The sequence below is a fragment of the Spermophilus citellus genome (genome assembly GCF_964194105.1).
Source record: "Spermophilus citellus genome assembly, chromosome: 8".
NCBI lineage: Eukaryota > Metazoa > Chordata > Mammalia > Rodentia > Sciuridae > Spermophilus > Spermophilus citellus.
The window spans coordinates 122,650,278-122,672,904 of NC_138189.1; the positions used below are offsets into that span (position 1 = coordinate 122,650,278).

General features: G+C 35.6%; 1 protein-coding gene and 1 pseudogene across 4 annotated transcripts in view; both read left to right on the forward strand.

Annotated features, from left to right (window-relative positions):
• Nucleotides 1-15,718, forward strand: part of GASK1B (golgi associated kinase 1B) — a 53,467-nt gene extending 37,749 nt beyond the window's left edge. For all 3 annotated transcript variants that reach the window (XM_081304137.1, XM_081304136.1, XM_081304138.1), the window contains exons 4-5: nucleotides 9,673-9,899; nucleotides 14,123-15,718. In XM_081304137.1, coding sequence (XP_081160263.1) covers nucleotides 9,673-9,899; nucleotides 14,123-14,330 — 435 coding nt within the window. In that variant the 3' untranslated portion in view covers nucleotides 14,331-15,718. The remainder of the gene's footprint in view (nucleotides 1-9,672; nucleotides 9,900-14,122) is intronic.
• A 4,983-nt stretch (nucleotides 15,719-20,701) lies between these two features.
• Nucleotides 20,702-22,627, forward strand: part of LOC308654727 (rRNA-processing protein FCF1 homolog) — a 42,409-nt pseudogene continuing 40,483 nt past the window's right edge. Inside the window, exon 1 of the transcript XR_014024278.1 lies at nucleotides 20,702-20,819. The product of XR_014024278.1 is annotated as an rRNA-processing protein FCF1 homolog (transcript). The remainder of the gene's footprint in view (nucleotides 20,820-22,627) is intronic.

A 22,627-nucleotide genomic window follows, 5' to 3' on the forward strand; every position in this document is an offset into this window, starting at 1 on the left:
CATGCATTTAAATAGTTATTAGATTTGTTATATTAGATTTTGTTAACTATAAACAGAGTTGCATTTTGCTATAATCATTCAGTTTGTCTTACTTTTGTTAATTTCCTTTTAATAAAATCCCTATTATATGAGAAAATAAAATTGATGAAAATTCTATGTATTCTATGGTATGTTTTTTAACTCACAGTAATGTCAATTTTTTAACTCACAGTAAAACAAAAGATAAGTTTTCAGGGATAATTTCCTTTCAGATATAAATGAACATGATTTTTAGCTTATTTATAAACTTATTTAATGACAAGTTAAAATAATGTTTTACTATATTGAAAGGAAACATTTTATTATGATAAGCTTGTTTCATTCACATTTAATATTTATTTGCATAGTATAAATTCATTATAAAATCAGAATTTCATAAAATGTAAAAATTATTGTTTTAGTCTGCACACTCTTAAAATCTTTACAGGAAGGTGGATGTGCCTTTGGCAAGAGGTTATTTTCATGCAGTTCTGTTTGTTCAAATTATAGAACATGAACTTTCCTTCCTTAAAAATAGATTGCCACTTGCTTAGTGATTCTATCTAGAGTCTGTGGTATAGTGATGCTTGACTGCATCCAGAGGAGGTGTGGTGTATGGGTTTAAGTACTGTGTCCACAAACCAGATCCCTAGATCCAAATATATCATAGCATTAAAAATATTTGTACTTATCCACAAAGAAATACCACTGTGACTTGACTTGTGATTCAGTAATATGAAAGAAAGTAGAGATTCTTCCTTGAATTGGTGCATATTGATATTTATTTTTAAATGTGGAATCTAGAGATAGAGCAGCACAATGATTGCTGTTTACCGCAGAGGCACAGGGAGCCTGTGGTTTTTGCTAGATGTATATATGGGAAGTAGATTATTTTTACTTTTCTCTTTGTTCATCAACTGCTCTGCCAGTCACATTTGCATGGTTACTACTGTAACAGGCACCCGTTGTCATGGCAGCACGGAACAAAAATGATATCCATTGTTTCATGAGGTGAGCATTCCCAAGTGATCCAGGTGTAGGCGGATCTGTGGGCTTTTGCTCTGTGAAGCTCACAGAGTGGCTACATCTGTATTGACAAGCACAGGGGACTGTGGGACTTGTCCAAGGTTGCTCTTCCCTATGACCTGGTGTACTTTAAACATTCATTAGACTACCAGGATTCAGCTCCAATTCCATTAGTAACCTTGTAACCATACACTGATGTACATCCAGAAAAACTCGCGTACAAGGATTTTCCACTATGAGCGATTAGCTGATAAACAAACAAACCTATGTGGTTTTGCATCTCTACATGCCTGAGGTGGTGCTGAAGAGAGGATCGTGTTTTTGATTTTTGGCTTTGTCTTTTTGAAATAATTAGGATAACTGTTGAAAAAGTAACTATTTTCTGCATACGTTCTTAAAACCAAATGAGATGTCCAGTGAGGTAACTTGGATTCAAAGGAATTTTCCAGAAAACTGCTAATTAGAGAGAAGAATTTCCTTTTGTTATTTCTGTTACACCTGCATGTTGTGTTTTTATCAGATGCTTTTTCATACAAGTCATTATGTTGGACTCTCCTCAAGATATGAGAATTCATAATCCATGGTTGGTGAAATTAAACCCACACAAAAAAGCTAACTAAATTAAGTGATAAGCATAGGCAGTTCCATTGATTACCCTGTTTATTTTTTTAAATGTTTTTTGCTTCATTTGCTGGAATCTACTTTAAAAAAAAATCTATGCTTTAGATGGGTGTGGTGGTGCACGCCTATAATCCCAGATGCTTGGGAGGCTGAGGCAGGAGGATCATGTGTTCAAAGCCAGCCTCAGCAAAAGCGAGACACTAAGCAACTCAGTGAGACCCTGTCTTTAAATAAAATACAAAGTAGGGGTGGGGATGTGGCTCAGTGGTTGGGTGCCCATGAGTTCTATCTCTGATGTGCCCCCCAAAACAAACAAAAAATCTATGCCTTGGTATACCACCATCATTTTGTTAGTCTGACCCTTCCCCATAAAAGATGGTGCTTTGGAAAAACTTTGTAGATAGGCAAAGATAATGTGACTTCCAACTTTCACTAGATTTTATTCCGTAAAATACACATTTATTGAATGCTTAGTATATGCTAGGTTTTTGGATGAATTGTTAGATTCTACCAATTACATATTTTATCTAGTACTTAAATTTTTTAAAGTACAACTTTCTTTCTGAAGGTGTAATTTTTTTCAGGTAAATGTTTAACATAGTTTATAATGAATTTTACTTTTTTTTAAATTTCCTCATCTTTTGACTGATGCATTATAGTTGTACATATTGATGGGATTTGTTAGATATTCATATATGCACAATATTACAATATAACTTGGCCAATATGACTCTCCAACATTTCTCCTCTTCTCCCTGTCTCCCACCCCTTGGTCCCTTTCCCTACTGGTCTCCCTTTGATTTTTAGGAGATCCATCCCCACCTTTGTTTTCCTTTTTCCTCTCTAGCTTTTGCCTATGAGAGAAAACATGCTACCCTTAACCTTTTGAGTTTAACTTATTTTGCTTAACCAGCCCTCTCGTTCCATCTGTTTTCCTGCAGCTGCCATAATTTCATTTTTCTTTTTGGCTGAATATTTTCCATTGTGTATATACACCAGATTTTCATTATCTATTCATCCATTGATGGACACCTAAGCTGATTCCATAGTTCGGCTGTTGGGAATTGTGCTCTGAAGGTGCAATTTTTAATAGTAAAAACAAATTGGGAAAAGAAATGTGTAGAATCTTAATATACTGACTTAGCAAACTGGAAATACACCTACTTACGTAAACTCCCATGTATATACACTCACTCAGAACTTAAGGAGGCACAGAAAAACACAGGCACAAAAAATATACAGTTTTATCTAATTTTAACCAATATAATGAAAAACGTTTCAATAATGGAAATTTGCTGTTAACAAGAATATCCTCATTTTGTTCTATCTTCATCTTCCAAGTATGTTCTCCTTTAATTTTCATTTTTTACATTATTTTTATTTTGAGAGGGGGGGATTTTTAATATTTATTTTTTAGTTTTTGGTGGGCACAACATCTTTACCCTATTTTTATATGGTGCTAAGGATCAAACCCAGTGCTCTGCGCATGACAGGTGAGCACATTACCACTTGAGCCACATTCCCAGCCCTAGTTTTCATTTTTTTAAATGTTTTCACCTGACTCCCACTCCCTTGCCTTCTCCTTTTCTTCAAATTCTACAGGAGAAAATGAGAAAACTTGCAGATATAATTATTGTTAAATTTTTCTTATGGGCACAATGCTCACAATCATCTTTTGCTCTGCCTGCCTGCCTTCACATTCCCTTACTCCTGGCACAGTTAGTCTTATGCTGTGCTGTGCAAAGTGTGAACCAAGGATGCATGCCACTTCACACCAGTCCAAGATAAGATAAATACTCATATTGCAAGTAAGCATTCAGAAACTTCAATACCAATTTGGTAGAGCAATTTTTGTTGACTGAGTCTATTTTTTTTAGTGTTTTGTATTGTTGAACATTTTATTTCTCTATTTTTTTTTTTTGTACTAGGGATTGAACTCAGGGACACTCTACCACTGAGGCACATCACTAGCCCTATTTTGTATATTATTTAGAGACAGGGCCTCAGTGAGTTGCTTAGCTCCTTGCTTTTTACTGAGTCTGGCTTTGAACTTGTGATTCTTCTGTCTTGGTCTCCTGAGCCACTGGGATTACAGACTTGCACCACTGCACCTGGCCTCATTGCTCTAATTTTTACTGATTAATTTGTTAAAACAAATTAATAGTCCACGTGGAGAAGCATCGGTCTAACATACTATGTCTACAGATTTCTTACCTTTATGCTTTTACCTGTTTTCTAGCTAATACTTAATACTCAACTGTAAACCTGTCCTTCCTGAGTTTTTCCTTGAACGCCCACACTGAAGTTCTTTGTGTTTCTACTAAACCCTGTACAACCATATTTACTGAATGTAGTATCATTTAACATTCAGTACAAATGTACTTGCTTTTTTGGCAGTATTGCCTGGGAGACTCCAACTGAGAGATATAGTCAGGATGGATAAATGCATGGACCTCAAAGTCATGTGTATCTGGGTTTGAATCCTGAGTTCTGTCCTTTAAGAGTTGAGATTTCTTGGGGAAGTCAGCTAGCCTCTTTGCACCTTAGTTTCCTCGTTTATCAAATGGGACTATCTGTAGGACCTATTTCTTAAGTTTACAATGAAGATTAAAAGAAACAATACATGTGATGCTTTAAGTATATGGTTTCTGTGCATACTCAGCACTTGATATATGGCCACTATATTTTCCATTATTAATATTAATGGGACAGTTAGTATATTTTCTTTTCATTTGAGTAGTTTTTAATTGAAAGTTGTATATAAGATGGAGTTATTCATACTCATCTCAATGGTTTATTCCTTATACCTGCTCTTTCCCTTTCCTATTTGGTGAGATTTGGCTTTCCATTCAAGGATCTTCTTGCATCTTTGTCCAGTTTTAGCCTGGTGACAACCACCTTGCTGGGATGAATGCATACATGGATGGCTGTACCATTAACCTTTTCCCACTACACCTATTCAATATTCATGCCATATTTCTTCCTGTAAACCTGGACTACTTGCCAATCTGCTGACCTTTATAGTGTCCTCCAACAACATAAACTTCACCATCCTTTCAGATGGGCAGGGATGAAGCCCTGTACTTCTGCTTCAGCTCTTTGGACAAGGGGGAAGATCTATCTTCCTGCAAGTGTTAGGAGGTATATTGAAATGTCTCCTTTGGCTCTTGCTTTTTTCATAAGTCACAAAGCCATTGAACTTTATTTTGGTTGTTGCTATTTTGGTTATGGCCACAAATGGAAGAGCTAATATATTTTATTACCTTTATTCAGGCATTGCCTGAAGTTAGTTGTTTAATCACATTGTCTTGAGGAAAAAGAAGCTATAAAGAAACTAACCCAATTACTTGATTGACTAATTTTTGAAAACACAGCTAGAATAGGTGGTGTGCATATAGTTTGAAAGAAATAATTTCTGCAGATTTCTAATGGGTCTTGTTGAGCCAACTCCTTAGAGCATGGGTGCCCTCATTTAGACACTACAAGAAAAACATGAATCATTTATAAGATACTTTTTTCCTATAGGCAAAACTGGGACTACCAAAGGAAAATTGGATTAAGAAAAATAAATTTCAGAAGGAAATATATCTAAAAATATTCCACTGGGCTCCTCCACCCCAATTGGCTGGAATACCTGGATTTTTATAAGTATAATTTTAGCTAGAGAAACACTGAAAAGATACATTTTACTAAAAGAGAAAAGAATGATTTTTCTGGAAAATTGTGGTTGGCAGTCTTCTTCAGATGTGGAAGAACAATTTTGCAAAAATATGTATTTGTTTTAAAGAATAAGTTGTAAATTCAAGTACTGCCATGCTGGTGACTAAAATTCACAATTGCTTAAATTTATACCCAAATTTCCTTCTTTGTAGGATAATTAACAGATAACAGAGGCACAAAGATATGAACTACAGTGCTTACTCTTGTAATAATTAAATGAAATGATTGTTTTAATGTGTTCACCAAACAAGTATATTAAAATCATATTATGGATTCATAGCTATGTAGGATATGCTTTATTAGGCTTTAAAAAATAGGTAAGCCATCTTAAATGGAAACAGGGATATGTTCAGTATATAGCTAAAACAACTGCCAACCAAAATGGCACTGAATTTAAGGAAGTGGATTATAGTTTTGTGGTGAATTCATTTCTGGTGTATTGAATAGGAATTCAGAGGAAGACTATTAAAAATTCTAAGAAGAGTTAGCATGATTTAAGAGGCAGACAAGCCTCTTGCTAGACCATGGCAATAATATAAAGACATAATTTAGTATAGTTGGAGGATAAGATAAACAGAGTAAGATTATTTGAGACCTCACAGTCTTATTCTATATCTCTCAGCGTGCACACACGTGCGCACGCGCGGACGCACACACACACACACACACACACACTCACACTCAACATGTGAGCATTAACATTTTGTAGAAGAGAAGTTGAGCTGAACACACAAACTCATTTTTTGTGATAATGTCTGTTAGACATGAGTGTCACAACAGTTGGCCAGACAAATGGTAAAATCATCACAGACTGTTGAGTGATTCAAAAGTAGATCACAGAAAGAACTTTACAACATACTGTAGGAAACAATGTAATGTTGGTGAAGAAAAAACAACAACAACAACAAAAACCTGACATCAGTCTTTTCCACTGCTAACTTTTAATATTTTCATGTAGTTCAAAGTTAGAAATTTACAGCATTTATAAAATTATTAAAGGTTAGGACCTAAATGCTAAAGCTATTGTTTAACATCAATATATTTACTATACATGGCTTTTGCTAGTTTGGGCCTGAAATGCTCCATAAAGACCCATGTGTTGAAGGGTTGGTCCTCAGCTTGGTACTTTTGGAAAGTGGTGAAACCTTTAGGAGATGGGCCCTAGTGGTGGGAATTTAGGTCATAGGGGTTGTGCCATTGAAGGGGATATTAGGACTCAGTTACTTCTTCTTTCTCTCTTTTGCTTCCTGACCCTGAGGAGAGTGGTTTTGCTTTACCACATTTTCTTGCTATAATATGCCACCACAGGCTCAAAGCAGTAGGTTCAACAGACAGTGGACTAAAACCTCTAAAACTATGAACCAAAATAAACGTTTTATTTTTATAAATTGATTATTCCTGGTATTTGTCATAGTGATGAAAAATAGACTAACACAGCTTTTTTGTAGAAACAATACAAATTAGCTATGTGTCCTAGTTCTTTATCCACCACCATTAAATCAACAATAAAGGAGATTAGGGTTCAGAGCTGTTGTAAAAAATTTGGCAGATTTTGTCCTTAAGAGTTAAATTCTAAACCCGTACATTTAATGTAATAGATCTTGTTGTTTTGATCAAAATTTTAAAAGATTTTTCTTCATTTACAGATGTCAAATATAATTGAACATAAACATATGGTGATGGAAAAATTCTTTTTTTTTTTTGATGGAAAAATTCTATAAAGATTCTTTGGTAATGATTATTAATGTTTATTTAAAAAGGCAGAATTGGGTAAGAAGTTACTTTTAGAAAAGTTATTTTTTTAATGTTCTCCCTGACCTTAAATAGTTGTCAATCAGATGCAGTCTCTTTTATAATTTGATTTCTCTTTTATTGAAAAGCCATGGTACTACGTGTAATGAATGAATCATTTGAAGATAAGAGGCTAAATAAATTTTCCTAATAGTTTTAAATTTATGCTTTTGTTTTTCATTCCATATGCTCTTCTAACCTATAGTGATTTGCTTGGGAAACCCTGGCTCACCCTGTGTAGGCTCATGTCAAACAAATGCACTTTAATCAATGGTGGTGACTTATTGTTCCCTGGAGTGGTTATTTAATTTTGCAAACTTCAAAAACTGGGCAAATGACCTTTCTCTGTTTTCTAGATGTAAATGAATTTTTTATCAAGTGCCATCCTTTGAGAACAGTAACTGTGACCTTTTGGTTAGGTTTATGGCCCTATAGATGAGCTGCTTGGAAACAATCTCTTATTATTTCTAAACAAGCAGTGTACCCTCTAAGCTTTCCAAATGCTCATTTGCTCATTGACCACCTCTGCCATATATGATAAGCTTTACTTAAGCTTTGTAGAAAATTGGGCTATAATAGCTTCTCTTCCAGTCCCTGCTCTTCAAAGCATGAAATTTGATACAAAATTTATTTACATTCAGAAAACAGAGAGGAAGGTCATTTGCCCAATTTTTGCAGTTTGCTGTCGTAGCAAGGGAAAAGTAAATGACCACTTCATTTTCTTTGCAAGTATGAAGGTGAGGAGGTGCTGGCCATAGGGAACTTTGGCCTTGTTGTCCTGTCCACTGATGAGCTGTAGTAGATGTTCAATCCTTGTTTATTGAGTTTTAATGTAACATCATTCCAAAGTAGGCTAAATTTTGGCACTCTATTTCTGTGTCACTTTCTAAGTAGCTGGCCTCCCACAGGAACCAGCCCCATGGGAGCTGCAAAAACACAGAAAGAGGAGAGAAGCATGGGAATTAAATATCCAAAGAATAAAAGTGTCAGTGTCTGTGTCTAGACATCTTTTGAATTATGAGCACAGATAGAATCTTTGGTCTCAAACATTCAACAGAATGTGCTAGGGGAAAATTGTGGAATTTTGGAAACAAACAGATGTGTGCCTATAGCCTAACTCTGTTACTTACTAATATTCTACCTTGGACAGGTTACTTAACCTCTCTGAGGTTCAGTTCTTCTTATAAGATGGATGTATTGCCTTTTATTTTGGAATCTTATTATCCATGGGTGCTTCAACAATAGCAGAGTTTCAATTTTTTTTTCCAGGTTTGCTTTAGTCAGACTTCCAATACTGTAACAAATACTTGAAGCTTATAAGAGAAAACGTTTATTTGGACTCACAGGTTTGGAAGTTTTAATCCATGGCCAGTTGGTCTTTTGCTTTTGGGGTTATGGTAAAGCAGTACATCGTGGATATTGCATGGCGAGGAAGGGTCTGGAGTCCCAATATCCCCTTTAAGGGTCCACCCTTATTGACCTAAGACCTCCACTAGGCCCATCTCTTAAAGGTTCTACCTCCTCCCAATAGTGCCGTGCTGGGGACTAAGTCATTGACACATGAGTCTTTGAGGCCCCTCAGAGTCCAAACTACAGCAGGTGTCTCCTAGATGCTTGCATCAGGGCTGGAAGGTATACAACATTTTCATTAATCTTCCTACCAACTATGCAATGCAGATTGTACCATTTCCTTTATACAATGATTAAATGGAGAGATAGTGTATAGAGGAATCTGTACAAGATTGTGGAGCTAAGTGTGAGAGCAGAGAATTGATTTTAAATTTACTTAATTTGTAGATTTAGGCTTTATTTTACCCTGATTCATAAAGATTTATTTTTCTTTTCATTCCCTAAATGGAATTACACAGTTTTCTAATTAATCTGTTTATCCTCTTCTGAAAGGTGGCAGTCCTGTTACCCATAATGAACTCCAAGTATCTCAATAGTTTTCATTATTGCTCACTTATTCAGAATCTACCACCACATAGGTAATGGTTTTAGTTTTCATTATTGGATCTAAGATCTTTCCAATAGGTTTCTTCTAAATTATTTCAGATTAGCTACTGAAATACTGAAGTCCAATGCAATTTAGGTCAGTGAGATTTTGAATAATCCTACCTGAGGAAGAAAGCAAGACGTTACCTCCTGGATAAGTAAAAAGTACAATAGTGTCTTGTCTTTCCTGAATAGTCAAAATCCTGCTGGCCATAAGTCTACATGTGATGTCAGTGGGAACTTTGAATACTCAGGGTGGAGATGCCTAACTTGGATGATCTGACTCTGGAGCTATTAGCAGAAGCTGGGAATGCTTACAGCCATGGATGAGTCAGAAGGCTGTGAACCCTGGACTTATTCTGACAGTTGTCTTTAATTGAAGGATTCTGGCAAGTCAGCTATTCAGACAGCACCAGCTCTATGGAAATTTTCTGACTTTCCCAAGTTTTATTTTATTTCTTACTCAGCTTCTTGGATTTTGTTTCTGTTTTCCATTTTCAGATTTATAATCGCTTAGATACAAATTGTTGTGGATTCAGACCACGCAAGGAAGATGCCTGTGTACAGAATGGATTGAGGCCAAATTGTGATGACCAAAATTCTGCGACTCTAGCACACATTATCCAGCGAAAGCATGACCCGAGGCATTTGGTCTTTATAGATAATAAGGGTTTCTTCGACAGAAGTGAAGATAACTTAAACTTCAAATTGTTAGAAGGCATCAAAGAGTAAGTTTGTTGTGGGAATAACATCCTCTGGATGTGGCATTTATGTTAAGTAAGTGGTAAGGTTAGGAGAAAACTCACACCATATGTCTGATAGCTTTAACCCTTGGAAGGAACTGTGAATGTGAATCTGGGAGTGGTGAACTGGAGAAAGGACGGATGTCTAGAGTGCATTGGGGCATCAATTAACAACCTGCACGGGTGTGTTGCTTGGTCCTCATTATGAAAATCCACATGGGTTAAGTTGGAAGACCGCAGGATGCCTGGAATAAGAAATGGCCAAAGAGGAATAAGCAGGTGGCAGAGGCTGTGTTATTAGGGCATGCAATAGGACATGGTGGGAACTAACAGATATGCAGATATTGTGATGGCAGGATGTCCAGATTCATAATAAACTCAAGTGACATTTATGAAGGCTGTGTAAAATTAAAGCCAATCTGGTGTGTAAGGTACAATATCCAAGGGACAGCTGGATATTTAAGTTTAGGTAGGAAGCTTTTTTGGGGGTGGGGGGAGTTGGTACCGGGGATTAAACCCAGGGGTGCTTAACCACTGAGCAACCTCCCCAGTCCTTTTTATTTTTGCTTTTGAGACAGGGTCTTGCTAAGTTGCTCAGGGCCTTGCTAAATTGCTAATGCTGGCTTTGATCAGGTAGGACGTTTTGGGGGACACTTTAAAATCCTTTAAATAGACAAAGATTTTAGAGGAAAGTGTTTGACATCTAAAAGGGAGGGCTGATGAAAACCAGATAAGGGAACAAGTATAGCTATACTCAGGAATGACCAAGAATTTAGGGGAGACCTCAAAAATCTGGTGACATTTGGCAGGACTTAGGAAGAATGCAGGGTAGAGTGGGGACATATGTGGAACTAGAGAAAATGAATTCTGCTTTGCAGATGTTAAAGTTAAAGTACAATAGGAAGGTGGGTATAAGCAAAGCATATAATACACACGTGTGAAAATGTCACAATAAAACCCATTATTTTCTACAATTATTATGCACTATTCATTGTAAGTAACAACATGATGGGCGCTTATGGAATACTTGATCTTACATTTATTTGAAAACAAGGAGTGTACACACTTAATAGTGGCAGGAACCAGCTATAAAGTTTGAGCTATTCAACCCTAGCATGGAAACTGACTATATTTCAAGGTGATGAGAGATTTCAAAGAGAACCATCTTCTCTTTGCTTCCTACCTTGGTCTAAAATCAGATTGACTAAGACACTGAGGTAAGTTGGAGACTTACAAATACAATGATACTTTAGTACAATAGTAATTCTGTGAAGTTAAGTGACTGCTGGAAAGCATACCAGCAAGTCTAAAATTGAGTTAAGCCTGTCAAAGTGGCACATGACTGAATCCCAGCTATTCTAGATGCGGAGGCAGGAGGATATTAAGTTTGAGGCCAGCCTGGGTCACAGTGAGATATCACCTAAAAAAAAAAAAAAAAGAATATAGTTGAAGTTAAAACTCAGTTCTTCCAAATCCAAGCCCAATATTTTTTTCTTGTAATGATATGTGGTGTTCATGCTTGGTTACTATTACTTTTCTCAATAAAGGTTAAATGGAGCTCACTGATAGGGAGCTTGCCTATCATACATGAGACCCTGGGTTCAATCACCAGCACTGCAGAAAACAAAAGCCGAAATAAAACAAAACAAAAACACCTAAAATTTCTTGTTTGTAATACTCTGAAGCATATTTTGATTATTCTTCCTGAACTCTAATACTTAGGTAATGTGGATTTTATATACTTTAAAGATTAAAAGATTTTATATACTTCAAAGATTAAAAAGTGAGTTTTGTGAGACCAATTTCATGAGGTTTTGCCATGTTACCTATCCTATTGACTATTGATACTTGTTCTTCAAGTTATTTTATTTTTTATTTTTATTTTTTTGCACCTGGATATGAACCCAGGGGCATTTAACCACGGGACCACATTCCCAGCCTTTTTAAAATTTTATATTTGGAAACAGGGTCTTGCTAATTTGGCTAGGACCTTGCTAGTTGCTGAGGTTGGCTTTGAACTTGTGATCCTCCTGCCTCAGCATCCTGAGCTTCTGGGATCACAGGCATGGGACGGACACCTTGCCCAGCTTCATGTTCTGTTTTTGTATTGAAGGTAGAATATATGACAGATTCTATTTTTTGAGTGTCTAAACTAAGGAAATTTTATGTGTAGGAAAATTTACATTCCTAAGACATCACTTACTTAATTGATATTACAGGACCTGAAATTTCTTCTCAGAATTAAAGTTCCTGCAGAATATACTCCATCCACGTTAAATATTCATGTAGATATAATAGTCTTATTTGTTTTTTTCAGAGAAAATTAAACTTCAAGTATATTGTGAGGAGCATTGGGTTTAAAGCTAAATCTTTGAAATATAATTCACACATTGAGAAGTTAAATGAAGACTTCACTAATTCCAGATTTATGCATTGAATATTCCTGTTAATCAGTGTAATGCAAAGACCAGTGATATTTTTGTTTTCCTTTATGAAGAGGATTAGTCACTAAAGAGACTTATGGTTTTAAAAGTTTCATCTCATATATTCTGCCACAAATAAATTAGTTGAAGGGCTATAGAATTTATAAATGGATTATTAATACTTCATAGAGTAAAAAGGCTACTCAATTAATATTGTAGCCCACTAGATCATATAATAAATGTCTCAGGAAACTCAGAGCATCTTGTAAGCATTATGTCATTCATTCCACATGTCTCAGAATTATTAAACACGCTTAGCTCTGGGGCCTTTGGTTTTCAGGTAGGATCAGAATGGCTAGAGCCCGTAGATCCCTTGAATCCATACATCCCATGTGCCATTCCTCCTGTGACTCATCAAAAAGAGGTGGCCGGGCATGGTAGTGAATGCCTGAAATCCCAGCACCTGAGGCAGGAGTATCGCCAATTCAAAGTCAGCCCCCGCAACTTAGTAAGAAAAGGAAAGGGCTGAGGATGTGGCTCAGTGGTTAAGTGCCCTGAGTTCAATCTCTGGTATTAAAAAAAAAAAAATGGAAGAGGTGCTTAGAAGGTCTGAAATTTCTGGCAGTGTGTACTCTTTAAGCGAGTAAGTATTCTTGCTATAGTTTTAAAGGTACAACTGAATTTATTTTAAAATTAGTATTAACCCTAATATTTTATAATACTTTTGTCAACATTTTAGTGAAAGCTGGGAAAGACCAAATGAGATTTTTGTACCCTCTTAAGGTAATGCAACAAAAATCCTTCCAGGCTGGCCTTAGGTTTACCCAGAGAGATGTCTTATGCAGTGACTTGGCTCTAAAACTTGTGTCACTAAATTTATTTGAAAAACATTTTTGCAAGTCAGCTTTCCATTACGGTAGCAAATACCAGATATAATCAATTTATTAAAATGAAAATTTTCTTTTGGTGTATAGTTTTGTAGCTTTGAATCGATAACCAATTGGCTCTGTTGTTTTGGGTCTGTGGTAGCCCAGTATATCATGGTGGGAGTGCATGGAAGAGTAGTCCCATCTACCTCATGGCTAAGAATCTGAAGAGAGAGGAAAAGGAAGCGGGCAGGACCCCACTATCTCCTTCAAGGTAGCAATCTAAAACCTCCCACTAGGCCCACCTTTAAAAGGTTTTACTATCTCCCAATAGTACTACCCTGAGGACCAAGCTCTTAACATATGGGTCTCTTAGGGGACATTCTAGATCAAAACTGTGTCCAACTTTAACACTCCACTAAATATAATGCTCCCAGTAATCCCAAATGTATGTAGTAAAATGAGAAATTTTCCTCTCTCAGTTGTATAACTTCTACTCTTTGAGAACACTTTACTGAAACTGTCAGCACTTTGCTTCTCACATTTTCATACATAAAATCCCACCTTGTCACTTGTGAGGATGCTGATGAAATGGAGCTCAAGACTGAAGAAAGTATTTTTGCTTGTCTCAAGGAAACCTAATTCTGTGCCACTCTTTGCCTACATACAAATGACCTTAAATAAGACATTAGTATGTCAGGTTCTCAATGGGTTAGGAAATTCAGTTCATTCGAAACACATGCTTCTACTATATTATTATTAAGAGAAGTGTCATCTTGGCAGTGACAAAAATGTTTTGGTTCTCAAGGTATCATTTAATTATGTAATTTATGCGGGATGAATGAATGGCAGGGCAGTTGGGAAAGGACTCATATTTCTAAGCAATTACTAAGGATGAAATATCACGTTGTCTTTTCAGGTTTCCAGAATCTGCAGTTTCTGTTCTGAAGAGCCAGCATTTACGGCAGAAACTCCTTCAGTCTCTGTTTCTTGATAAGGTTTACTGGGAAAGTCAAGGTGGTAGACAAGGAATCGAAAAGCTTATTGATGTAATAGAACAGAGAGCCAAAATTCTTATCACTTACATCAATGCACACGGGGTCAAAGTGCTACCTATGAATGAATGACATAAGGGTCTTCTGTCGACGCTGCTGGATATGTTTATGCATTTTTGTTTGTTTTGAAATCAAGTACATCAACCTCAAGTCATCCTAGGAATGAGACAGTATATCTGAATATAAAAACATAAAATTAATTTAACCTGAGCACTATATGCAGACGTTAAAATGGTTTAAAAATGCATACAGCTCAAAAATATTCATTCATATTTTTGTCTAACATGGCATGTGTGTCTCAACATCTGGCTATGGGAGAGTTCTAATTATTATTCCAACTAATTTGGAAAAGCATTTGTCATGTCACTTAACAGAGCAGTATAAACCAGAAATACTGACTCCTTTAATAAAATATATTTTATGCCATTTGACTTATCTGACCAACTACGAATGGGAATGGTTCTTGAGGTTATTCTGTCTCTGATAGATGACAATCCTGGCACTGCCCAGAGGCAATTCTACATTGGGAAATTGAGGCACATGATCTGTGAAAGCAGAGGAGGCTCTAAATGTATTCTAAATAGAATTGATGGATGAATTCCAAAACCACCAGTATATTTTCTATAGTATCTAAATAATCAGCCATCTTTGAGCAGTAAGAATAACATTCTATTGATTTTTTAAAAAACTTACTTTGTTGTCAGTATGGAAACATCCATATCTGACAGTGTTATATGTTGGTTAGCTTTGCTTTCTCAGTTTTGACCCAATTTATGTTTAGTGTTTTAGAAATTAAACAATTCTAAAGTCTGATGTTACCTATTTGAAAATACACTTAGTATTTTTTCAATGAATACTTTAAAAAACTTTGTCATTTTACCAAGGATATAATTTCTGTATATTTTATTAATAATAATGGTTTTGTTCTATGTAATTATATTTAATCTGATTTAATTGATGTTGCCCAGATAGTGACAATAGGTCTAAATACAGAGTGGGTTTAAATTTATTGTCTATTTTATTTCAATATGAGAAGTACAAGCAAAATAAATTAAAACTTTACTCTGATCAGTTCTTCTCAATGAGAACACATAACCACAACTAAAACAATGAACTTGGACAATGGTAATCCACAAATAATTACCCCAAACTTCCTCTGTGAACTCTGTAATGAGTTTGGAAGGACTTTGACATAATTGTATCCATCTGTTGGGTCTTCATGTTCCTGGAAGTTACCCAAGATCATCTTGTATCATAGGTACTCATAAAGAGGCTTGAAATCTAGAACAAATCATCATTTCCCTCCCACTCTCCCCATCCTGCTCCTTACATAAAAATTGATTTACTGACAGGGATATAGTTCATTGGTACAGCCCTTGCCTTGGGTTCTATCCCACAATGTCAAAAACAAACAAACAAACAAAATCAGAAAACAAAGCCAAAAAAAAAAGCAAATAAAACTAATACTAAAAGTTGGTTTATGAGGTTTTTCTTTCCCCAAATATTTCAATATACAAATTATGTATGTTTACAATAAATTCTATTGTCTCTTTTCTCAGTTTTGTTATTCTAACATACAGGACGCTTTCTGTATTCTCATCAAGGATAACTCAATATCATTGTGAATTAAAACCATTAAAGATATTAGATTATAGGCTGGATTTTAAAAGAAGAACATATGTATAGATTTTAACTTATAAAAATCTATAGAGTAAATTATCAAAATAGGATGTTAAGCACAAAGAGAAGATGGACCAAGGAGAGAGGGATCATTTGATTACCAATTTATAACTTGTTTAGGCTCATCTTCAAGTAGTACACTTAGCATCCTTATTTGCTGTATCTGTCCTCTGAAAGTTGATCTTGGATAATTCTTCTCTGATTTTCCCCATACAGCAGAGGGAGTACCTCTCTCTGTTCCCACAAATTCATAGTACTTGTTGGTCCCTTGAGTTCTTACTCTGTCTGTTCTGACCCTGCTGTCTATAAATCTTCTCTCATAAATCATTCTCTTAATAGAAGAATTAGCCTAACACAAGTTTGGAGACATTGATGTGAAATAACTTTTTTTTTCAAGTTGTCTTATACCTAGAGTTATCAAAGTGAAATATCTGCAAATATGGTTTTTAAAAGTATAATTTACCATCTTAACCTAAATTTGTGATATTGATGGTATGAATTCCAAGCTCCTTAGAAGCTATCTTTAATGTGGTCTCAAGCTACACTGCTGCTTTCCTCCCATATGTGAACCTGACTGTATTTGCCTTTAGCTATTCCAAAATATCTAATACAAAATGAAAGGTCCAAGAACACATCTATTTTAGTAACATTAGAATTTTAACAGTGTATTGTGCTTTATAATCAGTGAATAATTCATGATGTATTATTTTTGAATAATGGATAGCTAAAGGATAAGCTGTTAATTCTAATAGGTAACTTTCTTCTTTTCTCTAATTGAAACAATGAGAACACTTTGTGCATTTCAGATGCACTCAGATTATGCTGTAATTTGGTCCTCATAAGCAATTATGTAGTTTATTTATAACACTATAACAAATTTAAAATAGAATAATTTACCATGGAAGACATGCAAAAACTTACTCTGTATGAAATTTCTTTAAACTGATGATAAGAAAATAAATATGTAGCTTAAAAATCTGTAATAAAACATTAGATAGTAAAGATGTGTGCTATTTTTGGTAAGTGGGTTCATTTTCTTTTCTGTAGATGGGTTAATTTTCAAAAGCTGAATATAGAAGAATCTTTGTTACCTTTACCCATGAATAAAGAAATGATTGAACAATCAAGACCTGTACTGAATAATATTTGTGTGTGGATATATTTGATATCATCATTAATGATCATTATACTTTCTCTTGGTGTGTGTGTGTGTGTGTGTGTGTGTGTGTGTGTGTGTATACTGAGGCATAATATGGCAAAGTGACTTTCCCCAATTTATACAGATGTTGACCTAGAATCTACAGTGCTGGAAATGACATAGAAAGTTAGAACACCAAAATTTTCTCAGAGATTTCATTATCTACCAAGACAAAATAAAAAAATTCTAACTTTAAGCATAAGGGTATTACAAATACACACTCATAAGTAGTGATAAATTTTGGCTATATTTTTGGGAACCTGCTGAGAATGAAATAAATAAGGAAGCTACCCATTCTTTGAAACTTGTGAAAATCATATTGCCCAGTTGACTGAACATCTCCCACGTGTTATGCTCTGTGCTAGACAGTACAGATGTTCAAATGAACCAGGAAAGTTTTAATACAGTAGCCATCAGATAAGAACTGTAATTAGGTTTTAAGTTACACTCTTAGTGGCAAAAGTATAGGAAAGCAATTCTTTTGAGGAATGTCCAGGAATAGAAATTGCTTAAGTCAAGTTTTAGTCACTGTTGGCAGACTGCATAGCTCTGGATCCAAGGTAAGGAAGAATATCATGGTGGAAGGGCATGGTAGAGGAAAGCAATTCAGAACATGACAACCAAAGTGCAGAGAGAGAGAGAGAGAGAGAGAGAGAGAGAGGTGGAAGCCTCCACGACCCCAACTTTATAACTTTGCATTCCTATAGAACCAACTACTTGGTTGATATTAAGATCTGTCATCATATTGAGCTATATCCAAGTCTCCTGGGACTATGACTCAGCAGCCTCTAAGTACCTGGGCAACCAAGCACAGTGAAATAACTTCCTGGGTCCCTGTGTAGGGTGTTCAAATTCTTAAAGGAATTTTTACTTTTATACTCTTGAGCCTGAGATGGACAAGGTCTTGCCAATTCCTCAGATGCCTTCAAGCCATCTTTCCTGTTGTTTCTTGGTAAAGTATTTAGCATTTTTATTGACTGTAATTTCTTCAACAACCACAGCTATTTAGATCCAGTTTTACTTGCATTTTTTTTCTGATCAAACTTCAAGTTTTTCAAATCCTTCTACTCTGCTTTTTTGCTCCTGATTATCACAGTAAACTTAACTAGGAGCTGCCAGCAATATACATGTCATGGTCTGAATGCTGTACTGCCCTGAAATTTCCTCTGCCAGGTCAATTAGTTCATCACCTTTAAATTCAGTCACACAGAAAGTCTCAGGACATGGGAAAAAATGTAGACAAATTCTTTACCAGAATGAAACTTAAATGGCCTTTAGTCCAATTTCCAATAGATTCCTCTTTCTCATCTGAAACTTCATGAGCCCAGTCTTTACTATCCACAGTCCTACCGGCATTGACATTCAGGTTTTTGAACCCCCCACTTGAATCACACATTAAGCTTTTCTTATAACAATCTAAAGCTTTTACAGCTTACATCTCTAAACTTGTCACAATTCGTATCTCCACAAATCAGGTCCCAAGGTTTTTGAACCACATGGTCAGGTTAGTCATAGCAATGGTCCCACTCCTGGTACCAATTTCTGTTTTAGTCTGTTTCTCATTACTGAGACCAAGAGGTATGACAAGAACAACTTAGAGGTGAATACGTTTATTTTGTCTTGTGGTTTCAGAGGTTCAGTGCATGGTCAGTTGACTCCACAGTTCTGGGCCTAAGGCGAGGAAGTACATCAAGGTGGAAGGGTGTGGAGGAGGAAAGCAACTCAGAACTTAGTAATGAGGAAGCAGACTGAGAGAAAGAAAGAGAGAGCTCTGTTCACCAAGGATAAAATATTAACTCCCCTGTGACCTACTTCTTCCAGTCAAACCCTACCTGCCTTGGATTACCACCCAGTTAATTCATATCAGTGGATTAATCCATCAATTAAGTTGTACCTTTCATAATCTGATCATTTCACCTCAAAATTCTTGCATTATCTCACATTTGAGATTTGTGGGGACACCTCATATCTAAACCACAACAGAAATTATAAGACTAGAGGGTTTTTTTTTTCTTTTGTACTCAGCTTAGGAGTTTCACTGTATCTGTAGTCTATTTTTGACTACTAGTATTCAAAGTGATAATTCCAAGTCATTTTGTGGCTGAAAAAATTGACCTAATCACTTTAATATCTTGTGTGCATCTCTGTGTTCCAACATGGTAGGAATGGGAGACAAAAGTAGATATTCGTAATGAATACCATGATTAGTCAAAAATGTGTTAACTTAAGTTCTGTGTTGTACCAGTGGCACTAAACTTTTTATGAGCTCTGATTCACTTTGAGAAGCTGATTAAAAGTATAGCCTGTCAATCTAATTCTCCATATAATTTCAAGGATTCCTCAGATTTGTGGATACCCATTTATGGAAATCTTTCTTCCAGGATCTTTGGTTTCCCAGGTTAAGCATGCTTGCTTTCCAGTGTAGTTAAGAGGATGGGAAATTTCATTATGCACTCTAGAAAAAATTTTGCTTAATATATTCTGTTTTTATACCAAGCTGGAAACTTAAGTTTGGGCGAATAATATTTAATTAAAATACTTTATTCACCAGTAGAATTTGAAGGATCATTCACTTTAGTGATACTTAAAACATTAGAAGCCCATGCTATTAGTGCCCAAACTACTTCCATTTATTCAATATGGAATCCTTTCAAATTTATTTTTGATTAATGCTTTAAGTTATTAAAAAAATTATCAGCTGACTTATTTGCTCTGATTTATATATTGGTTTAGAGTGTGGGAGAAGTTAATGTATAGTATTAAAAGAAGTTACTTTATTTACTGCTTGGAGTTTACTGAGTATTACCATAAAGTTCCCACTTTTTATAAAACAATTTCCTAAATAAATACATGAACTTTTGTCAATGGTTTACTATCTTGACATTTATGCAAAGAAGTATATGTAACCCTTTCTTACTGTGGCCTTTAAAAAAAACCTTCACTCTTAAAGGAGTTGAGTGTCTATACTCATTTCACCTTTTGCCCCCTTTCCCATTTACACACAGCTGTCTTATGTCAAAATATGGCATCTTCCCTACTTTTTAAGCTCTTTAGTCTCCTGGGATAGGGCCCTGCTGTAAGAAAAGTCTGATTCAGAGTTGTTGGCAGACTTTTGTTTCAGAATCTAAAAATGCACATGGTCATTGAATGAAGTCACATCAATTCTTTCTTGCAACACCATTGCATGTGGTTACATTAGTGTAATTCTTTTTTTTCTTTATGGAAGGACACCTTTTTACCCTAATGATTTAAATATGTATTTAATTTGTGGATAAAAATATGCACAATTATGGGCACATTAAGAAATCCCTATGTATCTTCTTTCTTAAAAAGTAATCTGTATTTCTTAACAGCACTTGTCAAGATTTTCTAAAGCTTTTGTGACAGAGCTAAAAAATAAAGAAAACCTCCCTTGTCAGTGGCTGTAATCACATACTGCAGAATAGCTAGCTGTGCTATATTTCAAAAGGCAAAATGGGCTTCAGAGACTGGGACCAGTCACTAAATGAGACTGAAACAGCTGTGATTTTGTAGAATGTGCCAACAGTTTCTTTAGCTCCAGGATACCAGACATTACTTCGTTTATAAAGTACCCTATGTTATTGGCTCAACTTCTGTTTCAGGGAATAAGAGATTATGTTCTGTATCCTCAGTTTGGGCCCCCAGGACTATTAAAAATTGAGGTAAGTGCTTTTTTTTTTTGAAACTTGATAGTACTTTATAAAACTAGATCATGATCCAGATATCCTTTCTAACTTTGTGAGAATATGTTCTGATTAGAGAATTGAACAAAAGCTTGCAAATTTAGTTTTTTTAAGACAACAATGGAATAATTTATAGTTTCTCTTAGATGGATTCAATAGTCCTGTGTTTGAATCAGGTAACAAATCACCCTTAAAGTGTAAGACATTCCCAAGAGTTTTGATGACTATTGTGACAATGCTTATTTGTAGCTAGTAGTGTGTCATTTCTTTGTCTTACTGTATCATTTCATTTGTTGGTCGCAACACCAAAATTATTATCTCAAATACAGGAAATGTATAGTATTAATTTATGGAGGAGGAATATGACAGCGTCCAAAGTGACAAATTCATATTAAAGACAAAATTCCTAATTAAACCTTTATCACAGACTTTCTCAATATCATCAGTAGAGATATTTTGGATCAGATAATTCTTTGTCATGGGCAGTTCTTGTGCATTGCAAGATGTTTAGTGGCATCTCTGCCATTTACCCATTAGATGCCAGTAGCCACAACCTGTCTAGATGTGACAAATGAAACAGTCTCTAGACCATGCAGAATATCACCCGGAAGGCAAAATCATCCCCCAGTGAGAACTCAGTGTGATAGTTTAGATATGAGGTGTTCCCCAAAAGCATAAGTGTGAGGCAATGCAAGAGAGTTCAGAATGAATGAATTATAAGAGTCTCAACCCAATTACAGTGCCTTAATCCACTGGTATGGACTAATTGGAGGTAGCTGTACACAGGTACGGTGTGACTAGAGGAGATAGGTTGCTGGGTGTATGCTTTTGGGACATATATTTTTGCCCTGGTGAATGAACACTCTCTCTGTTTCATGATTGCCATGTTCTAAGATGCTTTCCTCCTCCACATTCTTCTGCCATGATGTTCTGCCTCACCTGGAGCCCAGAGAAATGGTGTTGGCTGTCTGTTGACAGAGAACTCTGAAACCATGACTCCCAAATAAACTTTGCCTCCTCTAACCTTGTTCTTGTAAGTTCTTGTGATCATAGAAGGAAAAAAAAATGAAAACAAACCAAAAAAAAAACCCCAAGCCTAATTAAAACACCTGGCCCATTGAGTCCCCCATAAAAGGTTAACTTTTTGCTTTCTTTCTTTCCCCTTACATTTAGTTTATGCAGATTTTCTCTGTCATATTCCTTTCATTAGGATTTATTGTCACATTGAGGGACAGCAGCAAAAGCCCTGGGAAACCTGATGGTTTAAGAAAATGGATCATTGAAAAATGTCAACTAAGAGTCAGAGCATTTTGGACTCTGAAAGAAGATTTTTAGGTGAGAAATAAATCTGGGAGCACATAATAAAATAAATGACAGGGGGTAAAATTTTTGAATAGATTATAGTTGCTGATAAGAATGCTTGAAAATCTGTGCTTTATCATCCTCCGTCCCAGGGCCCAGCATCTGCCTTTTTTGAGAATATGCCTTAAACATAAAAAAGCAATACTTCCAGCAGGGTCTCAACAACCTTGTGGAAACCTCTTATGAAAAAAGATCAAAGAAGTGGAGGGTATTTCTCTACTATCCAGAGAGTAAGAGAGCAGTAAAATATAGCAAAATAGAATTGTTCTGCCATGATATAGTTAACAGCTGATGGGTCCTGCAGAATCAACTAATTAATGAAAAGGAAGGATGGATGAGTAGTCATAACAGGTTTTAGTCAGTTTTCTGTCACTGTAATGAAATACTTAGGCAATTAACTTACAAAGAGAAAAGGTTTATTTTGG